The sequence below is a fragment of the Sebastes fasciatus genome, chromosome 14 (assembly GCF_043250625.1).
Source record: "Sebastes fasciatus isolate fSebFas1 chromosome 14, fSebFas1.pri, whole genome shotgun sequence".
Classification (NCBI taxonomy): domain Eukaryota; kingdom Metazoa; phylum Chordata; class Actinopteri; order Perciformes; family Sebastidae; genus Sebastes; species Sebastes fasciatus.
In genome coordinates this window covers 31,143,693-31,168,409 of record NC_133808.1, presented here as the reverse complement: position 1 = coordinate 31,168,409, position 24,717 = coordinate 31,143,693, and the positions used below count along the sequence as shown (strand labels likewise).

The 24,717-nt window shown below is 40.7% G+C and overlaps 1 protein-coding gene across 3 annotated transcripts; it reads left to right on the top strand.

Annotated features, from left to right (window-relative positions):
* The first annotated feature begins 60 nt into the window (after nucleotides 1–60).
* Nucleotides 61–24,166, top strand: il1rl2 (interleukin 1 receptor-like 2). 3 transcript variants are annotated; one of them, XM_074657897.1, is made up of 12 exons: nucleotides 61–302; nucleotides 2,148–2,218; nucleotides 13,116–13,329; nucleotides 14,016–14,184; nucleotides 15,458–15,632; nucleotides 15,771–15,836; nucleotides 17,291–17,417; nucleotides 17,758–17,897; nucleotides 18,580–18,723; nucleotides 19,503–19,667; nucleotides 21,190–21,375; nucleotides 22,361–23,496. In XM_074657897.1, the coding sequence occupies exons 2-12, from the start codon at nucleotides 2,152–2,154 to the stop codon at nucleotides 22,552–22,554; spliced, it is 1,647 nt and encodes a 548-aa protein (XP_074513998.1). In that variant the 5' UTR covers nucleotides 61–302; nucleotides 2,148–2,151; the 3' UTR covers nucleotides 22,555–23,496. The 3 variants fall into 3 exon arrangements, 2 of the variants coding, with proteins under 2 accessions (XP_074513998.1, XP_074513996.1); XR_012596978.1 differs by lacking the exon at nucleotides 61–302 and adding an exon at nucleotides 23,810–24,166 and having other exon boundaries at nucleotides 1,878–2,218; nucleotides 22,361–23,450; XM_074657895.1 differs by lacking the exon at nucleotides 61–302 and having other exon boundaries at nucleotides 1,878–2,218.
* Nucleotides 24,167–24,717: the final 551 nt, after the last annotated feature.

Genomic DNA, 24,717 nt, shown 5'->3' with positions numbered 1-24,717 from the left:
AAAAAAATTACACTTTAAAGTTGCATTAAGACAATAACTGTCACTCTCATATCTAGTAAATGAGGTCTGGTGGCCTATATTTGAACTGATTTCCTTCTGAGCCGGGGATTAATCATTGCGGCACACCTATGCTGCAAAACGAGAGGTGCTTTTTTTTTCTGTTGAGCGGAAATTTGCAGCGGGGTTTAGAGGAACAGTATTGAAATGCTGTGAAGACGGGGACGGAAAACCCAGCAGCTCTTCAGAAGGTTATTGCAAGACAAGTAACAAGCAGCTGTCTTTAAGCCTCAACTCTCTGCCTGGTAAGTTAACATTACCATCAAAAATACAGTTAGAGTTGGTTCTTCACACACATATATACATACATATATATATATATACATATATATACATATACGTATATATATATATATATACATATACACGTTTCTATGCATGATGTCAGTGTCTGTGAAACTGTTTTTTATATTGACTCAATTATCTTATCTCTTAAGAGTATAAATGTCAAAATAGTCCCGTAGTTCCTTTTGTACTTTAGTTTTACTTAGTAATATTTTTTAAATCCACTCTTATCATTTTATTGCTCCTATAATTCTCATAGGTCTCAGTTTATTTGATTAAACCCTGAGGTAACTTTCAGTAGTTTCACTATAGAGGGACTGAGAGAGTCTCAGTTTGCAGCGGCTTCACAGCTCTTCTTGAGGTGCTACTTTACAGTAAGGTATAGATATTATATATTAATATCAGCATACAACTGTTTCTTCAAGTGCATATTAAGGGAAGGAATGCTTTGACTGAAGAACATTCAGGGAATTAAACCTTTATTAGCATTAATAACAGCCAAAGTGATGACTTATAGTAAAATGATAAGCTTATTCATTACAAAATGAGCTACTAAGTTTGCAATTATAATTTTTTGGAAAGATTTTCATTGATGCTTTTTAGCCCAGTTTGTTTGCAGACAAAGTGCGATTTTAGATCAATGTCGGCATTTTCATTTATATTTATTAGGGCTGTCAAAGTTAAGACGATAATAACGTGTTAACGCAAATTTGTTTTAACGTCACTAATTTCTTTAATGCATTAATGCAATCAATCTTTCTGGTTTGTTGGAGCGGGCTCTAGCTTTTCGTGAAGGAGGTTAAATAACGCTCTAAACTTGCGCTATATTTTGGCGAGGACAAACTGTCATGACCATTTTCAAAGGGGTCCCTTGACCCACGAGCCTCAACTTGAGTTTGAGTTTACCATGTTATGATTTGAGCATATTGTTTTATGCTAAATGCAGTACCTGTGAGGGTTTCTGGACAATATCTGTCATTGTTTTGTGTTGTTAATTGATTTCCAATATTAAATATATACATACATTTGCATAAAGCAGCATATTTGTTCATTCCCATAGTATTAAATTCTTGACAAATCTCCCTTTAAGGTACATTTTGAACAGATAAAATGTTTTATTAATCACAATTAATTATGGATTATCATGCGAATACATATTTTAATCGATTGACAGCCCTAATTTATATATTATCTATTGACCATTTAATAAGTAATACCCTTCCTAGTATTTAATTCTAAATAAATTGATACCGTAAAACCCCTCACCATGTGCATATCTGCTCATATCTGCATAAGGTTATTGGGGTCAATCCAATCTAATTTTTACATGACAGCAATATATTAAAAGGTAATGATTATTTTCTCCAGGATAAAACATAAATATCTGAGTAAAACTCAAAATCCCAAGAGCAGTACTATCAGGATACCATGGTGCAAATTTAAAACCGAAGTACTAAATGACAGGGTCAGTTGTATCCGTTCATTAAAATAGATAGAGAAATAGAGAGAGATGAAGCAAGAGAGGTGGGCAGAGAGAGAGAAAAGGCTCTTTTCCTAACAAAAGCCAACACCAGTGGAACTTCCTGGGACTTTACTGGGAGTGTTTCAGCTCTGCCTTCCTTGTGTCAGCTATTTAAACGGCACCTCTCTCACTTCCCTTTCTTGGAAGTTGTTTCGAGTCAGAGACCCGTCAGGAAGTGTGTCAAGAAACCTTGTTTATTGCAGAAAGTCAGCATACGCCATGCCTGAGAAATCACAGGGGACTTTATTAATGAAATGTAACGTGTCTTTTCCCCTCAAACAAGGACGATGGCAGCGACAAGCCGGGTCTTCTCGCTGGCTGTACTGCTCTCTCTGACATTCACGGTGGCACACAGTGAGTATTTGAGTTTCTGTCTTTTACAATTATTCTTCTATTCTTTACAGACTAACAAGCTTCTGCTTTTAAAAACAATTTCTAAAACCATACACTGGCTGCTTCAAATTTACAACATAAAGCTGTTTTACATGTGTTGTTTTGGAATATTTGCTGACTCAGGTTAATGCATTTCCAGTTTCATTATTATCCCAGTCAAAGAATCAACATGGCTTCTATGGGTTGAGGGAAAAAAACTAAACTCTTGAACCCTGTAAAGCAAATAAGTAAAGATACATAAGTTCATAAGATAGGAACATATTTATGACACACCTGTTTCATAATAACCTGACAGTTACAGCGCAGGGCTTTGTGTTGCGACACTGCTTTTCCTGTTTATAACCTGCTAAACAGGCACTTGAGAAACGAGCTTGAGCATTACTTGTTAGGAGTTCCCTTCAAAAGGGAGATATCCACCCATGAACAACAGGAATACGTGAATTTAATTTTGATTAAAAAAAATATATATATGGTTACGGAAGCCCTAAACGTCAAGATAACGACATAATTAACTCGTTATCATGAGAAAACAAAAGGTCGTTTTCCTTTATTACTTATAACGTTTGGGTCAAATCAGCCAACGGTAAATAAACTGGGGAAAAAAAGTTCGGAAACTTGTGTTTAGTCGATTATTTCTCCGTTGTTACAATGCTAATGGTCATTGTATTTTACATCGTTAGAAAGCCTGTTTATTTACCTTCACAATGATGTCCAACTTGTAAGGATCATGCATTTGTGGGATGAGCAGCACAGCTGATTATGTGGGTAGCGCCCAAGAAAAATTTGCCAAAATGCTTTGCCAATAACAACAACAGAGAAATAATCGATCAAACACAAGTTTACCAACTTTTCTTTCCCAGTTTATATCCAAACAGCTCAGATCGAGCTGACAACATGGATGTATACATCCATTCATCCATGGTTGACAGTGATGAACTTGGTGAAGTTAGAGGAAGGATATTGTGTGTACAGTCGGAGATGTCTTCAACTCAAATATATCATTCATTATCAGGAATTATACACATCATACTTTTACAGCAATCAAAAATCAAAGAATAAAAAAAAAAAGTCTGAATCATGTCGTTTTAGAGCTTCCGTAAATGGTCCTTCTTTTGCTCCTCTTATTCAAAACATTTTATTGCCTGGGGCTGGGGCTATACTCGGGTGACGATTCGATATGTATTGCGATTTTTAAGTATTGCGATTCGATATTACGATATATTGTGATTTTTTTTAATGTTTTTACCATTAGACCATGGGAAAAAGATGAATCATACACTTCTAGGGACTTTTAATTTGAAAAATCTGTAAATTAATCCAGTAAAAATGTTTGATTTTCAGCATGTACGTAGTCAGAGTCAGCCGTTTTTGTCTTTTTTTCTGAGGGTACAGGTGATCTTTAGGGGGAGATAGCAGGTCAACAGTAGATGTCACATAGAAGATGCTGCTCAGCACGGTGTGTCAAGTTGTTCTAGTCATTAATCAGAAATAAACATGAATTAATTAATCAATTAATTATTAAATTATTTAAAATAAATTGTAAAAGTGTATAAGGATATATGATGGCCATCCCCATGCTCTATTATGTCTCATAAGTTGCTACAGCAATTTTTGATACCATTTGTTACACAGATTTGGTGTTAAATTTAACCATTTTTTACCACTTGAGAACTGATAGAAAATCATCAATAATCCCTCCAAATAGCAAATTAAGACACCAAGACCTCGAGGAAGACCATAGAAAAAGCCATGCTACTTCTGAATGCTCTAGGTCTCTAGTTTGATCCATCCATCCTCTGAATGCTCTAGGTCTCTAGTTTGATCCATCCATCCTCTGAATGCTCTAGGTCTCTAGTTTGATCCATCCATCCTCTGAATGCTCTAGGTCTCTAGTTTGATCCATCCATCCTCTGAATGCTCTAGGTCTCTAGTCTGATCCATCCATCCTCTGAATGCTCTAGGTCTCTAGTTTGATCCATCCATCCTCTGAATGCTCTAGGTCTCTAGTTTGATCCATCCATCCTCTGAATGCTCTAGGTCTCTAGTTTGATCCATCCATCCTCTGAATGCTCTAGGTCTCTAGTTTGTGGCTGTAAAGTTTCATGAGGCTGTGATTATCCTAGAGGTCACCACAGGTCATTTTATACAGTGAGGTCAAGTCTCCTATGGAGACTAACATCATCACACATGAATACAGTTGGGCTCATTGGATCCACCAGAGTCTCAGCTTTACAGTGAGACCCAATTTGTGTAATTCAAGACAGTTTAGGTCCCCCAGTATGCAGAAATATTCAGATACACCATTTTAGAATACTGCATTAAAAAAACTGCATCATTTTAGCCCCAAACTGCAGGTGATTATCATAAAAACGTCTCGAGATAACTTCTGTTATGATTTGACGCTATATAAAAATAAATTGAATTGAATAGAATAAAGTGGGCATGTCTGTAAAGGGGAGACTCGTGGGTATCCATAGAACCCATTTACATTCACACATCTGGAGGTCAGAGGTCAAGGGACCCCTTTGAAAATGGCCATGACGGTTTTTCCTCGCCAAAATTTAGTGCAAATTTGGAGCGTTATTTAACCTCCTTTCCTTCACTCTAGCTCTAAAACTGAAACTACACCTCTCGTTTCTGCATTAATAGATGTGGCAGCTTCAGCACAGCTACTTGTATCTGGGTTCTCCCCCCACCCCACTCATATAGATGATGATCTGAATAGATACACAGACCACAGTGTAAAGTTTACATACCTGGCTCGGTAAGCAGCTAAAAGCAGGCTTCAAGCACAACATTCATCTCAGAACAGAAAATGATTTTTAACACACAAAAAGGGTGCAAAAGTTTGTGAGGTCAGTAGGTTCTCTCTATCGGCCTCCTCTGTTAATTAAATAGGTCAAAGGCAGCAAACATTTACTACCACACATGGTTGAGTCTCCAGGAAGTCCCAGATATGAAAGACGTCAGCATCGTCTTACAAAGGAAATTGTTCACTCAGTGTGAATTTACACGGAAGGCTTAAGTTATAAATATCAGTGAAAGATGATAATGTGCTCCTTCAGTAGCTTAAACATTTTACTGCAAGAAATATGAATCAGAATATTTTGCAATCAATGTTAATGTGTGTGTGAAAAGTCTTCAGTGAAGAACACACATGCAGAGAAACACACAAATACGGCTTTCCCAACGTGCAGAGTTCGATATCCTGTAACACATAAACCTGGCATTAACCACAGATTGCAGCCTGTAGTCTATACAAGAAGCGCTTTCTTTGAACACTGAAATATCATATGTCTACTGCAAAAACATATTAGATGGCGGCACTGCACATAAGCAAAGCTTCATTCATAAGCACCTGTATGTGTCAATACAGGATTTACTCAGTTAATGCAATCAGCTGCAAGCAAACAATGGAGACACAGCAACCTGCTGTGTGCACACACCAACCAATCACTCATCATGCTGTATATCTGTTGTTGACTTCCTCTAAGAAGTCGTCACAAAATGCTGGGATTTCCAATCCAAACCCATCAGTCTGTCATCTACATTAAACATGAATTGCACGTCTTAAACAAACAAAGCGTTACGACAATGGCTGTTGAGGAAAGAAGGAAAAGAAAAAGTCAGGAGATGACGAAGGCTGTATTCGAAACCTCATACTGTACTAGTAGTACGTACCAGGGGTGTGACGAAATATCCTGCCACCAAATATCGCGATATAAAAACGTGACGACATGCATCGTTGAGACAAAAAACTGAATCACAATATCAAGGCCTAATAGGTACTACGTACATACGTACATACGTACATACGTACATACGGGCTCCGGAGTTGAAGCAAAGCTGCAGCCTCTTCCTGCTGCTGTTCAAGGCCTCTGGAAAGAGGCTAAGACAGCATCATATCTTTTGGGTACAACACATGCACAGTAAAAATCTGGTCTGCCCTCGCCAAAATTTAACTAATCGCAATGCACGGCCGCAGCTTCGGTTACACTGTGTATGTTTCATACCCCAAGTAAAGAGCCATGTCCGCCCGTGACCCAGCCTCCTTCCCAACTTGACGGTTAGCAAGGACCGTCAAGTTGGGAAGGAGTTTCTACGATTTTTTAAGTATTGCAATTCAATATTACCATATATTGTGATTTTTGTTAACGTGTTTACCATTAGACCATGGGAAAAGGTAACTCATACACTTCTAGGGACTTTTAATTTGAAAAAGTTCTACATTAATACAGTAAAAATGTTGAATTTTCAGCATGTATGTAGTCAGAGTCAGCCGTTTTAGTCTTTAGGGGGAGATAGCAGGTCAACAGTAGACGTCACATAGAAGTGGTGAACATCGTCTGAAAGCTGAGAACCTGGAGATTAATCTGAGATGCTGCTCAGCACTGTGAGTCAAGTTGTTTAGTCATTAATCAGAAATAAACATGAATTAATTAATCAATTAATTAATTAAAATAAATAGTGAAAGTGTATCAGGGTTTAGAACATGATGATAGAAGTATATGATGGTCATCCCCATGCTCTATTATGTCTCATAAGTTGTTGCACCAATTTTGGATCCAATTTGTTACAAAGATTAACACATTAAGACACCAAGACCTTGAAGAACACCAGAGAAAAAGCCATGCTGCTTCTGAATGCTCTAGGTCTGTAGTTTGTGGTTTGACAGTATTCATTCTCCCGATAAACTGTAGCAAACAAACAAACAAACAAACAAACTGTAGCAAACAAACAAACAAACTGCAGCAAACAAACAAACAAACAAACTGTAGCAAACAAACTGTAGCAAACAAACAAACAAACTGTAACAAACAAACAAACTGCAGCAAACAAACAAACAGTAGCAAACAAACAAACAAACAAACTGTAACAAACAAACAAACTGCAGCAAACAAACAAACAGTAGCAAACAAACAAACAAACAAACTGTAGCAAACAAACAAACAAACTGTAGCAAACAAACAAACAAACAAACAAACTAACAAACAAACAAACTGCAGCAAACAAACAAACAGTAGCAAACAAACAAACAAACAAACTGTAACAAACAAACAAACTGCAGCAAACAAACAAACAAACAAACTGTAACAAACAAACAAACTAACAAACTGTAACAAACAAACAAACTAACAAACAAACAAACTGCAGCAAACAAACAAACAGTAGCAAACAAACAAACAAACAAACTGTAACAAACAAACAAACTGTAACAAACAAACAAACAGTAGCAAACAAACAAACAAACAAACTGTAACAAACAAACAAACTGCAGCAAACAAACAAACAGTAGCAAACAAACAAACAAACAAACAAACTGTAGCAAACAAACAAACAAACAAACAAACAAACAAGCTATCTATCAGTAAACATTAGCAGTGGTGTCAGCAGCTGTCTCACCAGGTGTTGGTTCTTTGCATCATTAGTAGACATCCACCTCCATCACAGGGTTCCTCAGGTCTTCTGTGGACAACTCCTTCCCAACTGGACGGTTCATCAGGATGCACTAAACTAAACTAGCAGTTAATGTCCTGAAATACGGCCGTTCACTTTACTTTCAATTCACTCGAGCTGCTTCTCATTTCAGCATTTTTCGTCTCCTCGTCTCCTCGTCTCCTCGCTCCTCGATCCTCCGGCTGTGACCCGGAAATCGATCTCAGTCCTCCATCTTGAAGGACGTCCCAATTCATAAAATGCGCATCGAGGAGCGAGGAGGCTTGCTGGAGGAGCTATGAGCGAGGATACACCAGTGCATCCTCCAGTGTTTCCTCCACGGAAGTTTATCACCGACCGACACGCCCCCTTATTGGATATCAGTTATTGATTGGACGCTGCGCCGATCAGACTGATCAGATACATCAACATCACTGAGTTTCATACCGGAGTGAAAACGGATCACAGATTAACAGATTTATATTTTAGTTGTGTTCTGATTCACCATCTAGTTATAATCTGTGTTAACTGTAGGAGTGAACAGCAGACGGAGCATGTTGATGGTGAAGTGATCCAGCAGCAGGAGGACCTGCAGGAGCTCTGCTTCACACACCGTCACTGAAGGAGTCTGACTCTGAAGGAGTCTGACACTGAAAGGGGTTTATAACAGCTGACAACAGACCTCAAACAACTTTCTGCATTTATTAGAAAGAGTTTTCTTTTGATGATCTGTTATTTCACTCATTAACTTTTATTAAGGATCCAGTTAAAGTCAGAGAGAGAAGGAGAGTTTGTCTTTTACACCTTTTACATCATTTATCCTCATTTCCATTCAGTCACATGTGAAGCTGATCATTCCTGAGCGTCGGGTTTGATATGAGTTACATCATTTCACTTTCCCCTGAAACATTCAGCCTAATACATAACTTCTACTGTCAGAACATCAATAACTACAGACGCTAATAATGAATACATAATATAAGATATTGTTCCAGTAGAGATGGTTCCTGGTCCTCTAAGCAGGACTCAGTCCACAGTAGAGATGGTTCCTGGTCCTCAAGCAGGACTCAGTCCACAGTAGAGATGGTTCCTGGTCCTCTAAGCAGGACTCAGTCCACAGTAGAGATGGTTCCTGGTCCTCAAGCAGGACTCAGTCCACAGTAGAGATGGTTCCTGGTCCTCTAAGCAGGACTCAGTCCACAGTAGAGATGGTTCCTGGTCCTCAAGCAGGACTCAGTCCACAGTAGAGATGGTTCCTGGTCCTCAAGCAGGACTCAGTCCACAGTAGAGATGGTTCCTGGTCCTCTAAGCAGGACTCAATCCACAGTAGAGATGGTTCCTGGTTCTCTAAGCAGGACTCAGTCCACAGTAGAGATGGTTCCTGGTCCTCAAGCAGGACTCAGTCCACAGTAGAGATGGTTCCTGGTCCTCTAAGCAGGACTCAGTCCACAGTAGAGATGGTTCCTGGTCCTCAAGCAGGACTCAGTCCACAGTAGAGATGGTTCCTGGTCCTCTAAGCAGGACTCAGTCCACAGTAGAGATGGTTCCTGGTCCTCAAGCAGGACTCAGTCCACAGTAGAGATGGTTCCTGGTCCTCAAGCAGGACTCAGTCCACAGTAGAGATGGTTCCTGGTCCTCTAAGCAGGACTCAATCCACAGTAGAGATGGTTCCTGGTTCTCTAAGCAGGACTCAGTCCACAGTAGAGATGGTTCCTGGTCCTCTAAGCAGGACTCAGTCCACAGTAGAGATGGTTCCTGGTCCTCTAAGCAGGACTCAGTCCTCAGTAGAGATGGTTCCTGGTCCTCTAAGCAGGACTCAGTCTACAGTAGAGATGGTTCCTGGTCCTCTAAGCAGGACTCAGTCCACAGTAGAGATGGTTCCTGGTCCTCTAAGCAGGACTCAGTCCACAGTAGAGATGGTTCCTGGTCCTCAAGCAGGACTCAGTCCACAGTAGAGATGGTTCCTGGTCCTCTAAGCAGGACTCAGTCCACAGTAGAGATGGTTCCTGGTTCTCTAAGCAGGACTCAGTCCACAGTAGAGATGGTTCCTGGTCCTCTAAGCAGGACTCAGTCCACAGTAGAGATGGTTCCTGGTCCTCTAAGCAGGACTCAGTCCACAGTAGAGATGGTTCCTGGTCCTCTAAGCAGGACTCAGTCCTCAGTAGAGATGGTTCCTGGTCCTCTAAGCAGGACTCAGTCTACAGTAGAGATGGTTCCTGGTCCTCTAAGCAGGACTCAGTCCACAGTAGAGATGGTTCCTGGTCCTCTAAGCAGGACTCAGTCCACAGTAGAGATGGTTCCTGGTCCTCTAAGCAGGACTCAGTCCACAGTAGAGATGGTTCCTGGTCCTCTAAGCAGGACTCAGTCCACAGTAGAGATGGTTCCTGGTCCTCTAAGCAGGACTCAGTCCACAGTAGAGATGGTTCCTGGTCCTCTAAGCAGGACTCAGTCTACAGTAGAGATGGTTCCTGGTCCTCTAAGCAGGACTCAGTCTACAGTAGAGATGGTTCCTGGTCCTCTAAGCAGGACTCAGTCCACAGTAGAGATGGTTCCTGGTCCTCTAAGCAGGACTCAGTCCACAGTAGAGATGGTTCCTGGTTCTCTAAGCAGGACTCAGTCCACAGTAGAGATGGTTCCTGGTTCTCTAAGCAGGACTCAGTCCACAGTAGAGATGGTTCCTGGTTCTCTAAGCAGGACTCAGTCCACAGTAGAGATGGTTCCTGGTTCTCTAAGCAGGACTCAGTCCACAGTAGAGATGGTTCCTGGTTCTCTAAGCAGGACTCAGTCCACAGTAGAGATGGTTCCTGGTTCTCTAAGCAGGACTCAGTCCACAGTAGAGATGGTTCCTGGTTCTCTAAGCAGGACTCAGTCCACAGTAGAGATGGTTCCTGGTCCTCTAAGCAGGACTCAGTCCACAGTAGAGATGGTTCCTGGTCCTCTAAGCAGGACTCAGTCCACAGTAGAGATGGTTCCTGGTTCTCTAAGCAGGACTCAGTCCACAGTAGAGATGGTTCCTGGTTCTCTAAGCAGGACTCAGTCCACAGTAGAGATGGTTCCTGGTTCTCTAAGCAGGACTCAGTCCACAGTAGAGATGGTTCCTGGTCCTCTAAGCAGGACTCAGTCCACAGTAGAAATACAGACTGCAGCTGTTATTCATGTGCAGGTGTTTGTTAAACAGAGAGAAACACTGCTGCTCTGATAACTCTGTTTCTTTATTAGTATTAGATCAGTTCAGACATAAACAGCTGTTGAAGCCGACTGACAGCTGATCCAGATGTGATCAGCTGCTGCTGTCATCAGAAACAGACGTCGCTCCACGTGACGCTTCAGAGGAAACGACGTCTCATGTCTCTAAAAACATATTTCCTCGTTTCCTCTCTCCTCGAGTCTTTTCCTCGCCTCCTCCGCTCGCATCTCCCGGGGGCGGGACTAAGACGCGAGCGGAGGAGTCGAGGAGTCAAGCACTAATGGGAAAGACCCTAATTCTTCTTCTTCTTCTTCTTCTTCTGCTTATTCTGCTTCTTTGGTGTATATTGGCGGTTGGCAAACCAGCTTATAAGTGCATTACCGCCACCTACTGGACTGGAGATCGGCAGAAAAAAAAAAATAATAATAATAAAATAAATGAATAAAAAACAATAAAAACAATAAAATAAAAATTAATAATTTTTAATAACAATAATAATAATACTAATAATAATTAAATTCTCTCCATTATTCCTGTTGCCCTTAAAGGGACTGTTTGTAACTTTTTACATGTATAAATCTACCGGGTCGGGGTCCCATGCGCACTTGCATGTGGCTGGAGCCTCTGCTCCTCTGCCTGCCTTCACTCAAACACCGCGCTCATTCTCGCTCTTTCGCTCCACCTCTACACGTGCATGCTGCTCACTCCACACAACAGAACAGTTAGTTTAGCTCTGAGAATATCTAGTGAATGTACAGTGGACGTTTGTGCAGAAATAACTGCTGCAGCTCCTCCAGACCAACAGAGGTTTCCCGTGTCTTGTGAAGTGACGGAGCTCCGCAGAGAGAAACGTTATCGTCTCTGACCAAAACTCTGGTGTCTCCCTGCGGGCGCAGTCGGGAGACGATAACGTTTCTCTTCCTGCTTCAGCCCCGGAAAAGCCAACACTATGATCAGATCTAAATCATGTTCATGGAGAGACCTTCGTCTGGTCAGCTAACATTACTGCCAAGCAGCTGAAATATAGAGTGATATTGTGGTTTTAGCTGACGTGTGTCGCCTCACTGTGTTGAGCGATGCTCCTTCATGTCTATGTAGAGTGAACACAAGCGATTTAACGGCCACAGGTGTAGCTGTTAACAAGACAGTCCCTTTAACTCTGTTTTTTATGCAGCTCTCTCACTGTACTTACACTGAATAGAAATAACAGAATAAAACAATACAATAAAATAAAATGTCTATAAACAAGTCAAGTGTTCGGGAGTTGTAAATGATACAAGTAGTGCAAGGAAATATATACCGGATGGATATATGTGGACTGGATGATAATATACAGTTTGTACATGTGGAGACGTTTATATACTGTATGTACACTGAGTAGGATTTATATTTAGAGTGACAGGTATGTACATATTACAATATATACATAGAGTGACAGATTATGACAAAAAATGTGCGTTAAAGACTGTAAAATCTCTGTGGGATGTCTGTGCTGTACACCATTCTACAGTTGAAAATAATAGGGATTGAAACAGATCTACAGTAAGAGTGCTACTGAACAGTCATTTCACTCCACTCAACTTCTTTTAAAGCGTGGGGTGTGAATGTTGACATCCCCTTTAACAGTCATTTTGAGATTTTGGCAGCCGGATCTTTCATTTCCTGCCTCAAGGTTTAGTTTTTTAACATCATACCTATCCTCACACTTGTTCCGTATATAATGATCCATTTTCAAACTTTTGGAAAACAATATATATAAACTTTGTTGCTGCTGAAGTAAATCTGCTCAGTGCTCAGCAGAAACGTTGTTTTTTTTTAGTAAATGCGGCTGATAATTATTTTTAAATAGAAAAAAACATGTCTTTGTATGCCATGTATGCTATTTCTAAGCCATTTTTATATTGTTTTGCCAGTGCAATTTTTTTTTAGAAAGTAGAAAAACATGGAAGTATTGAGTAATTTATATTCCAGAGAGCAACCTCCACCAATGCTGCACCCTAATGGTTACTATAAGGGTTGTTTTAAGCTTTTTACACATGCATTTGTGCCAGAGAACACTTTAAAATCTAAAATCTTGCTTTCCATGCTTTTCCCTATTTACTCCAGATGTTCTATGTCAACTGTTCTGTTGCAGCTGCATGTCCTCCATGTATATAGTGGTGTCTTAATGTTAAAGTTTTCACCCTTGGCATTGAAAGACAATCAACCGGTCTCTCTTTGCACTGTCACATCCAGGCCACAGCGGGGCGACAGACACCTACCATGTGAGCGTCGGCCGCCTCTTTCTGCTGAAGTGCCTGTTTGCTGATGACCACACCAAGGTGACGTGGAGCAAAGAGGGGAGGCAGCATGACCTCGGCCTGCCCTCCGGAGTGGAGGTCAGGGACGGGGTGCTGTGGTTTCTAAATGTGCAGATGTCCCATAATGGATTCTACAAATGTGAGAAAAGGTATAGAAACTCCTGTATGACTTAGTGGCATCTGATCCTGACTGCATAAAGAGCTCAGAGTTACCTTATGAAGTAACAGAGAAGTGTTTCTAATATTCTGTCCACTCCATTTACACCAACAGAAACAGAATAAAAAGAATAACGATATAATGTAAAAATCAATCTACAACTAGAAAAGCAATATCTGAAGAAATTGTGGTGTGAATGCTGGATGCTGAAGAGCTGAGGCTAAGCTGTAATGCTGGCTTAAATGTTGTAAGAAGAAGGTGGAGTAGTAGTTGGAAAAGTAGGAAAGGGTTTGATATGTATGAATATCATTGAAAAATTTAATAATATCAATAATGTATAAAAGATGGGGAATATTTTAAGTTATTTTTTCTGAAGAGCTGACGCTACACAGTATCGCTGGATCTAGAAGATGGAAAAATACCACTAATTTATTAAAGATTTGAAATATTTTAAGGTTTAAATAGAGTATGAATCAGTAGATAAGAGTTGAAAATGCATGAAAAAGCAGCTGAAGCAGAATGAATAGTTGGAAAAGTGGGAAATGGAGGAAGGAGGCAAAATATTCCAGCATTCACACCAACTATCTACCATTCCACATAGAGATTATGTTAGTTAGACCTATACAGTATAAGGTCATATATGTCCTGCAACTCTCTCACAGTCCGTCTCCCCTTCAGGGACCAGACCGGAGTAACCAATGTGACGTTTGGGGTGTCAGTGTCCAGCGGAGAGTGTCCTGATCCAGCTGAAAACAAACACATCGACAAGGGAGGCAACGGCGGTCTGGCTTGCAAACAGCCAGAGATCTTCAGGCTGAACAACACCAGGAACGTACGATGGATGAAGGTATACAGCTCCATGATATTCAGTCTTCTTTTGTTCTATTTAGCTCCCAAATCACATAAACTCAGGCTAGTTTATATCATTTTTTCAGAGGTGGATATTTAATCAATTATTTCTGGTTGAAAACATATTTTTGGTTTTGTGTTATTTCTGCATCACGTCCTGTACGTTCTGACTTGATAAATGCAACGCCGCCCCCCGCTGTTACACATCAGGAACATGTTAAAGGTGTGCAAAGATTAAAACATCTGGCCTATCTGCTGCTGATGGTGTTGACATTGGTTCCTGTAGCCTAAACATCTGGCTCTAGAAGAGGTCCATTTAGGTCACAAGTCGTGCCAACACATCGCCTGGCCATGCAGCCTACTGTAGATCTAGATCTTATTTGTTTACACATTGTTTACACCGCAAGCAAGAGGGAACAGCTAGCCATGTAAACAAAATCCTCCCGCCAGCAACTCTAATTCTGATTCTAATTAAAGCAGCAAGCAGGGTGTAACATGTTACACCCTGCTTATTAAATATGTTCTGTTCCACACGATTCCATATGATGGTCATCCCCATGCTCTATTATGTCTCATAAGTTGTTGCAGGAATTTCTGGGTTGATACCGTTTGTTACACAGATTTGCGGCTACATTTAACCATTTTTTAACACTGGAGAATTGCTAAAAATGATCAATAATCCCTCCAAAATCCCACATTAAGACACCAAGACCTTGAGGAACACCATAGAAAAAGCCATGCTGTGATTTGGGCTCAAAAACTTTTGACATTTGGAGATTTCTGCAAGAATTGCATTTGTCGGCGATTGGATGGCAAGCACTTGTGTTGTGTAAACTGCTCAGAAACCCCCTTATTGTCAATCTAGCTAGGAAAGCCATCCATCCTCTGAATGCTCTAGGTCTCTAGTCTGATCCATCCATCCTCTGAATGCTCTAGGTCTCTAGTCTGATCCATCCATCCTCTGAATGCTCTAGGTCTCTAGTTTGTGGCTGTAAAGTTTCATGAGGCTGAGATTATCCTAGAGGTCACCACAGGTCATTTTATACAGTGAGGTCAATGAAATGTCTCCTATGGGGACTAACCTCATCACACATGAATACAGTTGGGCTTGTTGGATCCACAAGAGTCTCAGCTTTACAGTGAGATCCAATTTATGGAATTCAACACTGTTTAGGGACCCCAGTATGCAGAAATATTCAAACACATCATTTTAGAATTATTGTTTTTTAAAGCGCTCTATAGATAAAGTTTTGTCCTCATCATCACACCAGGACTGCCAGCCGGTGGAGCGACCAGAGAAGCACTTCATTGTGCATGAGGATGGCTTCATGAGACTGACTCCTGCCACAGAGGGGGATGCTGGGAAATACACCTGCCTGGTAGACATTAGCTTGAACGGCAGGAAGTACACCGGCGCACGCAGCGCTGTCCTCACTATTAACAAACGTATGTACTGAGCCTCAAGTGTCATCATGTTATCATTAAGAAGTTAACTAACTAAGAGATTATCTTAGTTTATTTGGCTTCTCCTATGTATTGTATTGTGTTGTATTCTCTTCTATTATACTGATTATGTGTCTTCAGAGATTGCAGTCATTCCAGTTCCTGAGGTGCTGTATCCTCAACAGGAAGTGGTCGTGGTTGAAGAAGGTAAGTCTTTCTTTCTACACTCTTTCACAATCATAACCACCGTCATAGTAACACCCACAAACTGTACGTCTGTCTGTCGGGTTTCAGTTGAGTCATCTGCTGCAGATCTCACTGTCACTTCTCACTGCAGGTTTACTCGTGCACCGTTCTCTATTTAACATTTAGAAAGTAAAATGAACAGGATGGTAATTTGATCGACTAGTTTTGCGTGACCGACAGTATAAAACGAATATACTGGACGTGCTACAGTATTTTCTAGCGATCAAAACTGCAGGATTAATACAGGTTCCTCTCTGGCATGCTAGAACTATACAGTATGCTTGGAAAGAGTCATGGGACTATTTGTTTTCAATCTGAAGTACAATTATAAAACCAAACCATAACACTGATCTCCCCAGTCGTCCTTCTGTCAGTACTGTAGTACTTGCTGAAGCCCTGTATTGATAGTATTGGGCCACTAATTTGTAATAAGCTGCCAAGAGACTATGAAAATGAGCTCATTAGTTAACTCTGGCACATTTACTATGAATAAAATAAAAATAAGATGAGATCAAATAGAACAAAAATAAAATAAAATAAATAAAATAAATAAAATGAATAAAATGAATAAAATAAATAAAATAAATAAAATAAATAAAATAAATAAAATAAATAAATGTCAAAGCAGGGCTCCAATACAAAAGTGTGTGGCTCAGTAAAATCAAGTAATCAATCAAATGCAAAAATGATCTGGTGACAAGATGATTAAAACAATAAAGAAAAAAAATTAAAGAAAAAAAGAAAAGAAAAGAAAAAAAAATACGATAAAATTAAATTAAATTAAATTAAATTAAATTAAATTAAATAAATGTTAAAGCATGGGTCCAACACAAAAGTGCGTGGCTCAGTAAAATCAAGTAATGAATTAAAAGCAAAAATGATCTTGCGACCAAATGATTAAAACAAAAATCTGCCACGAAAAAACTTTTTTAAATTAAATGTTTGCTTTTCTCTGTAGGAATACTGCATGCTTTCACCTCTTCGGGCCTCCTAAATACCCCAATAAGAAATCAATCACCACAAATATGCCTTAATCTGAAGTGTGTGTGTTTCTATACAGTCTGCAGTCCTTTTCCTACTAAAGACCTCCATCCAATATAGCCTCTGTTATGTGTGCATTGCCTGGTTGCAGTACAACCATGCTGTACTGTGTATCTCAGCTTTATGTGCATATTCATGGTAACAGCCTCCACCGTCGTAGTGCTTAAATGTTGCCTCTTTGAACTTGGCAATAATATGATAAATTTGACATAACACATGATCATAAGCATCTTTTAAAAATGGTGGTTTCCTTTCAGGAGACATGAAAGGCTTTTCAGTAGTTCTCACAGGACTCATTTCTGTAACTGATTCCAGTGCAGTGACCACCAGGATGTGTGGAGTGACCTCTGCATTGTTCTTTCCCTGATGAGCAGGCGGGAGAGTGGAGCTGCACTGTCGAGCCTACATTGGCTACAGTGAGAACCCGGAGACCCACATGTGTTGGACTGTTGACGGGAACGATTCTGAAGAATACAAGGAACTCAACGATACCTGGAAATTGTGAGTTTTCTGCATCGTGTCTGTCATGTTGTTTCAGCCTGTATGTTGACAAGAAGCGGGGGCTGTAAAGCAAGATAAAAACGCAGAAACACTTCTTGAGAAAAATGACAAACACTGCATTTGTCAGGCTGCTGATTACTTGGTATTTGGGTTAAAAATAACAACAGGAGGTGATTAAGAGGAAACAATCTTTTGGCACATAAGGCAGTATCAAACTTCTGCCTCCTAGTTCCTAAATATTGAGAATGAAAGAGGAAGAAAAGCATGAAATCTAAATGTTTATTCTTGCTTGGTTGACTGATTTATGAACTGACTGTTTGACTGGTTCTGTCCTGTTCAGTTCTCCCGAGAGAGGCAAGGTGTACGGTAACGCCACTCTGTCCATCTCTAAAGTTCGTCGGCAGTTCCTGAACGTCCCCATCCATTGCCATGTATTCAACACAGGTGGACAAAAATACGGCGTTGTGTGGCTTCAAGAAGGTATCTGCTTCTCTTCTCTTTTTCTTTAAACATTACACTGATGTGCAGGACATATCATAGATAACATCAACCCAAAGGTACGGAAGCCCTGAGAGGCAAAATAAAGATTTGGGTGATCCATTTTCTAAGTCTGATCTAAACAGTTTTCTCTTCTGTGTTTATGACGTAAGAACAGGTGGAAGAAAAGGTTTTGCCGGGATAATCCTTAAGTGTTTGTTGTTGTAATACTCATTTTGGCCATAAGAGGCTGATGTCCAACACTACAACATGTTCTAAGTAGGACTAAGACGCTGTTCCCATGCCGCATCTAAAAATGCTGTGCCGCTTTCATCCTTTTATCGAAGGTGCTCGGGAGGTTGCGCTCCTGTCTCGTCTGCCGCTACTAATCAAACAAAACCTGCGCACTGCGATGATGATGATGAGGTTGCTGTAATTTAGCAGTAAGCCTCACTGACTAGCAAGTTTTCTTTGCGCAAATCAGCAAGTTTTCTTCGCAGATCCGCAGGTTTTCTTTCGCAAAATGACATAAATGACAAATCGCCTTTCTGTTTGAAATGTGATATCCAAATAAACTGCCTAGAAACTCTTAGAAAGGTTTCCACAGGACGAATCGTTCCTGAACGTCTCCCCAGAGTGCTTGTTTAATCTAGTGTTGTTTGTACGTGTCCTGTCCTCTCTCCAGCCGACCACAGCGCCCTCTACACCAGAGTGGCTCTCTGCCTCGCCGCCTTGCTGGCTGTTCTGGGCCTCGCCGTCGCCTATCTCTTCTTTAAAGTGGAGCTGGTGTTGGCTCACAGGAAACTGATGAGCCATTTCTCCAAACGAGGTAAGAGTTTTATCTGTGGAATCGGACTGGATGCTACCAGGAACTCTCTCGTTTACTTTATTGAACAACAGTTGAACAACTAAACTTGACCGTAAGCTGAATGTTGCATAGGAGTGGACAAATATGCTGCTTTATGCAAATATACATGTATGTATTTATTATTGTAAATCAATTAACAACACAAACAATGACAGATATTGATCCAGAAACCCTCACAGGTACTGCATTAGCATAAAACAATATGCTCCAATCATAACATGGCAAACTGCAGCCCAACAGGCAACAACAGCTGTCAGTGTGTCAGTGTGCTGACTTGACTATGACTTGCCCCAAACTGCATGTGATTATCATAAAGTGGGCATGTCTGTAAAGGGGAGTCTCGTGGGTACCCATAGAACCCATTTACATCCACATATCTGGAGGTCAGAGGTCAAGGGACCCCTTTGAAAATGGACATGACAATTTTTCCTCGCCAAAATATAGCGTACGTTTGGAGCGTTATTTAACCTCCTTCATGACAAGCCAGTATGACATGGTTGGTACCAATGGATTCTTTAGGTTTAATAGTTTCATATGATACCAGTATCTTCACTCTAGCTTTAAAAGTGAGCCCACTACAACCAAACAATCACAAGTTGGGTTAATGCGTTAAAGAAATTAGTGGCGTTAAAACAAATTTGCGTTATCGCGTTAACTTTGAAAATAAAAGCAACAGGAATGTATAAAGGCAATAAAAGACAGATTAAAATATCTGAAGTATAATGCTGTCCTCTCTACAGCTCCCGACGGGAAGCTCTACGACGCCTACGTGAGCTTCCTCCCTCGCGACACCACGAGTTCGGCAGAGACGGCGAGCTTGGCCCTGCACGTCCTCCCCGAGGAGCTGGAGAAACAACATGGCTACTCGCTGTACATCAGAGGACGGGACGACTGCCCCGGAGAAGGTGAGGGACGGACACTCCCCTGGTTCACAGTTAAAGGTGGAATAAATTAGGAGCCTCCTGGAGCTTTATTGGAAAGAAACTCATGTTAGGTTTACATTTACTGTTTTTGCTGAGATTTAAACGCTTCCCATTCATTGTCTATGTAAGCAGCCGTGCAATGCATTCTGGTAGCATGGCGCCGCAATTTCGAGAGATGGGAGATCATGTCGCACGCTCCTCATTTGCATAAAGTTGAGGTCCAGGCTACTTTATGCAAATTTGGGGGCGTCCGGCGCGACTCGCCGCCTATGGAAACTCACTAGAAACTTTTAAACTAACCGTTGTCGATCCAAAATAAGTAAGGGATAATGTACAGCGAGCCGGTCATTGTTGTGAAATAAACTCCGACAGGGGGATGCCGTGGACGTTCTTGCGGTCCGGGGTGGTCTTGCATCGCCCTGAAGGGGATTCTTTCACAACAATGACCCGCTAGCTGTACATTATCCCGCTTATTACACAGCTACTTACTGGAGAAATCAATATTTTGATGTAAAAACGGTCCTCCAGAGTCCGACATCAGAACTGTGCCCATAGCAACGGTCTGTTATACATAGCAACGGTCTGTTATATGTAGCAACGGTCTGTTATACATAGCAACGGTGTGTAATACACAAATTACAGACCGCAGAACGCCGTGATTGACCAATCAGAATCAAGTATTCAACACAACCGTGTAATAAAGACAGATTATCAACTGCATGGCTTATTCCTCGCATAAAATGTTTTCAGAAACACATTTCAGTGAACTACTTTCGTAAAATAAGGGAAGAAAGTTTGTGCCGCCATGTTGGTTCCGGTTTGAAAGCTGGGAGCAGCAGCCCATGGAGGTAAAGCGTTCCTCCAATCAAGTGCTTTGTATCTAGTGGCAGCCCATCAAGCGTCCAATGCTCGGTAGCGAGGCGATTCCTCGCGATAAAAAAACGCCCCTGTGGACACGTACCATCACTGCAATTACTGAGTTCCTTAGTGATGCGTTCAAGGATACTGTTGCATCCAGTACTTCGTACACTAGGACATTACTCGACCGAAGAAATTCTTAGTCGACTAATCGATTAGTTGATTTAATCGACATCTGTAAAGCTGAATTTCTCCACAAAGAATCACACAAAAGCACCACTTTAAATCTGGTTCTGGTTCTTAGAAATAAGTCATTCAACATGAAAAAAGAGTACCTTTTTACCTCAAAATTGTCCTTAAGTACAGTACGAGTAAAAGTCTTTAGTTACTTTCCACCGCTGCTGTCACATATCGCCTCTCACACTTTTGTGTGATTACAACAAAAAGAAAAAGAAGAAATTTGCCTAAAGTCTTTAGAAAGAGGTGGGCTGTAGTCTGAATGTAGTTAATTAGCTGTTAAAGAGTCAGTCACTGGAGAAGGTCAAACACATCTCTGACCTTTATCTAAAAAACACGTTTTAGATAAAGTTGTAGAGATATAATGTTGTTTTGTAACTTGACTCGTTTCCTGTTTAATCTCTTCCAGCGGTGCACGATGCCATTGCTGCTACAGTGCGTCAGTGCCGCAGACTGATAATCATCCTGTCGCCTGACATCAACACAGAGGAAGTGCCGCTGCGTGACAACCAAACCCAGCTGTGCTACGAGCAGAAAGTTGGCCTTCACGACGCTTTGACCCAGAACGAACCCCGAGTGATTTTGGTGGAGATCGGTGAGGACCGACTTGTATTTACTGAGAGCGGTACCAATCAATTAACAAACGCTTTTCCCAAAGAGCAGAGTTCCCTCTCCATTTGTCATCCATCTAACAGCTGTGTAATGTCTTGGTTTGTTATGCTATGATTAAACATACTCTCTAATTTTAAGTTTAAAATAAGTATACCAATAATAAAACACTTGAATAATGTTCCTTTTGGTCAGAGAAGGGCAGGTCCATCTGCGTTCTTTTCCCATTTCAAATGGAAACGGGACGTAGGTTAGCACAGTACGCTAATCAATAAGGTTATGAATAATGTGAACGTTAGCACTAGCTGAGTCAACGCTAGCTAAGTGCTAAGTTTGGAAATAACTTAGATGTTAGTTTGGATTTTTTTGAAGTGGGGTTGTATATATATTTCTGTGTTCTGCGAGGTAAAATTACTGTTTTTGTGAATGGAGTCTGGTGGCTTTCGAAGAGAGCGATATAACGGCTTCAGTTCCCCGTCGGAACGGGCTGTCTGATGGCGAGGTAAAGCAGCTGTGGACAAAAAATTAACATCAGTTTAAGTGTACGCTGCATTTAGAATATTTTCATCGCTTTACCTCGCCGTCAGACAGCCCTTTCTTTTATATCGCTATCTTCAAAGCCACCAGACCAGTACAGGAGAGTAGCTGGTCTACCGGTGAATCCATCGGTTAGTTAGTTTTGTTATTGTGTATGTAGCAGTACATCGCTTAGCTTCCTGCCCGTACTCCTGTCTGCTTCTCCTGACTGGGAGCACGCCGACCGCTAGTTACTGTATTAATACTCTGACTATAAGGATGTATATATACGGTACATGTAGCAGTGTCATCATGCATCCTACGTCAGGTCGCATTGTGACGCTTTGACAAAATTGTGAATACATAAGGAACACCACTGGGAAGCTACAGGATGAAAGATGATTGTACATATATTCATGTGAATAAATGGTCATCATTGTATTCTCTTCTATCAGATGGTCCGGTGGATTACACCTGCCTGCCAGAGTCACTGCGTTATATCAAGAGGAAACAAGGAGCTCTGAAGTGGAAGAAACCCTCCCCGGGATCACACAAACTCACCAAGTTGCGCTCAAACAGAAACTTCTGGAAGAATCTGAGGTACCACATGCCCTCAGTGCCTGCAGGGAGCCTCCAGACTGTTGTTTAACCAAGTGAAACATGGGATACAACACAGACGCAGTGCTTTGTTACACCAGGACCTTTACATCAGGCCCGTTTCCCAGGAAGGGAGGTTCTTGGATTTCTTCATGGAACAGAACAGGAATACCTCATGAATGAAACTGCTCTGTTCCACAGAATACAGACGTCAATCCTTTACAATTTGGTTTCCAGAACAAAGAGGATACCATGGACGGATTAAGAGACAATGGGCCCCCGAGTACAGACATGTTAAAGGCCCCAACACCTCTCCTACATACTGTAGGAGCAAGACACAAAGACTTTACAGTTGTTTAGGCTCTTTTTGTGGTTGTTTTGTGTCTCTTTGTGGTCATTTTGCATCTCTTTGTTGTTGTTTTGCATCTCTTTGTGGTCATTTTGCATCTCTTTGTTGTTGTTTTGCATCTCTTTGTAGTCATTTTGCACCTCTTTGTTGTTGTTTTGCATCTCTTTGTAGTCATTTTGCATCTCTTTGTTGTTGTTTTGCATCTCTTTGTAGTCATTTTGCATCTCTTTGTTGTTGTTTTGCATCTCTTTGTAGTTGTTTTGCATCTCTTTGTAGTCATTTTGCATCTTTTTGTAGTTGTTTTGCATCTCTTTGTAGTTGTTTTGCATCTCTTTGTAGTTGTGTCTCTTTGTAGTCATTTTGCATCTCTTTGTAATTGTTTTATGTCTCTTTATAGTTGTTTTGTGTCTCTGTAGTCATTTTGCAACTCTGTGTAGTCATTTGCCTCTCTGTGTAGTCATTTTGCATCTCTGTGTAGTCATTTTGCATCTCTGTGTAGTCATTTTGCCTCTCTGTGTAGTCATTTGCCTCTCTGTGTAGTCATTTTGCATCTCTGTGTAGTCATTTTGCCTCTCTGTGTAGTCATTCTGCCTCTCTGTGTAGTCATTTTGCATCTCTGTGTAGTCATTTTGCCTCTCTGTGTAGTCATTTGCCTCTCTGTGTAGTCATTTGCCTCTCTGTGTAGTCATTTTGCATCTCTGTGTAGTCATTTTGCCTCTCTGTGTAGTCATTTTGCATCTCTGTGTAGTCATTTTGCCTCTCTGTGTAGTCATTCTGCCTCTCTGTGTAGTCATTTTGTATCTCTGTGTAGTCATTTTGCCTCTCTGTGTAGTCATTTTGCCTCTCTGTGTAGTCATTTTGCCTCTCTGTGTAGTCATTTTGCCTCTCTGTGTAGTCATTTTGCCTCTCTGTGTAGTCATTTTGTATCTCTGTGTAGTCATTTTGCCTCTCTGTGTAGTCATTTTGTATCTCTGTGTAGTCATTTTGCCTCTCTGTGTAGTCATTTTGCCTCTCTGTGTAGTCATTTTGCCTCTCTGTGTAGTCATTTTGCCTCTCTGTGTAGTCATTTTGCATCTCTGTGTAGTCATTTTGCCTCTCTGTGTAGTCATTTTGCATCTGTTTGTAGTGGTTTTGTGTCTATTTTATCAAATAATTGTATTGGTCATTTTGTAGTTATTTATTTTCGGTGGTTGTTTTGCCCCTTTTTCATAGTTGTGAGTCTGTGTGTCTCTTTGCTACGATGACGTTTTAGGGCTATTGTACTGTAAGTTAAAATATATTAGGAATGTTAATCGATTAAAATATTTAAACGTGATTAATCGCATGATTGTCCATCATTTTTTATCTGTTCTAAATGTACCTTAAAGGGAGATTTGTCAAGTATTTAATACTCTTATCAACATGGGAGTGGACAAATATGCTGCTTTATGCAAAATGTATGTATATATATATTATTGTAAATCAATTAACATCACAGATCAATGACAGATATTGATCCAGAAACCCTCACAGGTACTGCATTTAGCATAAAACAATATGCTCCAATCATAACATGGCAAACTGCAGCCCAACAGGCAACAACAGCTGTCAGTGTGTCAGTGTGCTGACTTGACTATGACTTGCCCCAAACTGCATGTGATTATCATGAAGTGGGCATGTCTGTAAAGGGGAGACTCGTGGGTACCCATAGAACCCATTTACATTCACTGATCTGGAGGTCGGAGGTCAAGGGACTCATTTGAAAATGGACATGCCAAAATTTAGCTTAAGTTTGGAGCGTTATTTAACCTTCTTCTCAACAAGCTAGTATGACATGGCTGGTTTTCTAGTTTCATATGAGACCAGTATCTTCACTCTCGCTTTAAA

What these genes read in the sequence shown, in the direction of transcription:
- il1rl2 (XM_074657897.1), top strand. Translation starts at nt 2,152, where the DNA reads ATGGCAGCGACAAGCCGGGTCTTCTCGCTGGCTGTACTGCTCTCTCTG. An exon ending in TGTCCTCACTATTAACAAAC is followed by an intron (nt 15,633 to 15,770) that starts GTATGTACTGAG and finishes ATGTGTCTTCAG; the next exon opens with AGATTGCAGTCATTCCAGTT. An exon ending in AGTGATTTTGGTGGAGATCG is followed by an intron (nt 21,376 to 22,360) that starts GTGAGGACCGAC and finishes CTCTTCTATCAG; the next exon opens with ATGGTCCGGTGGATTACACC.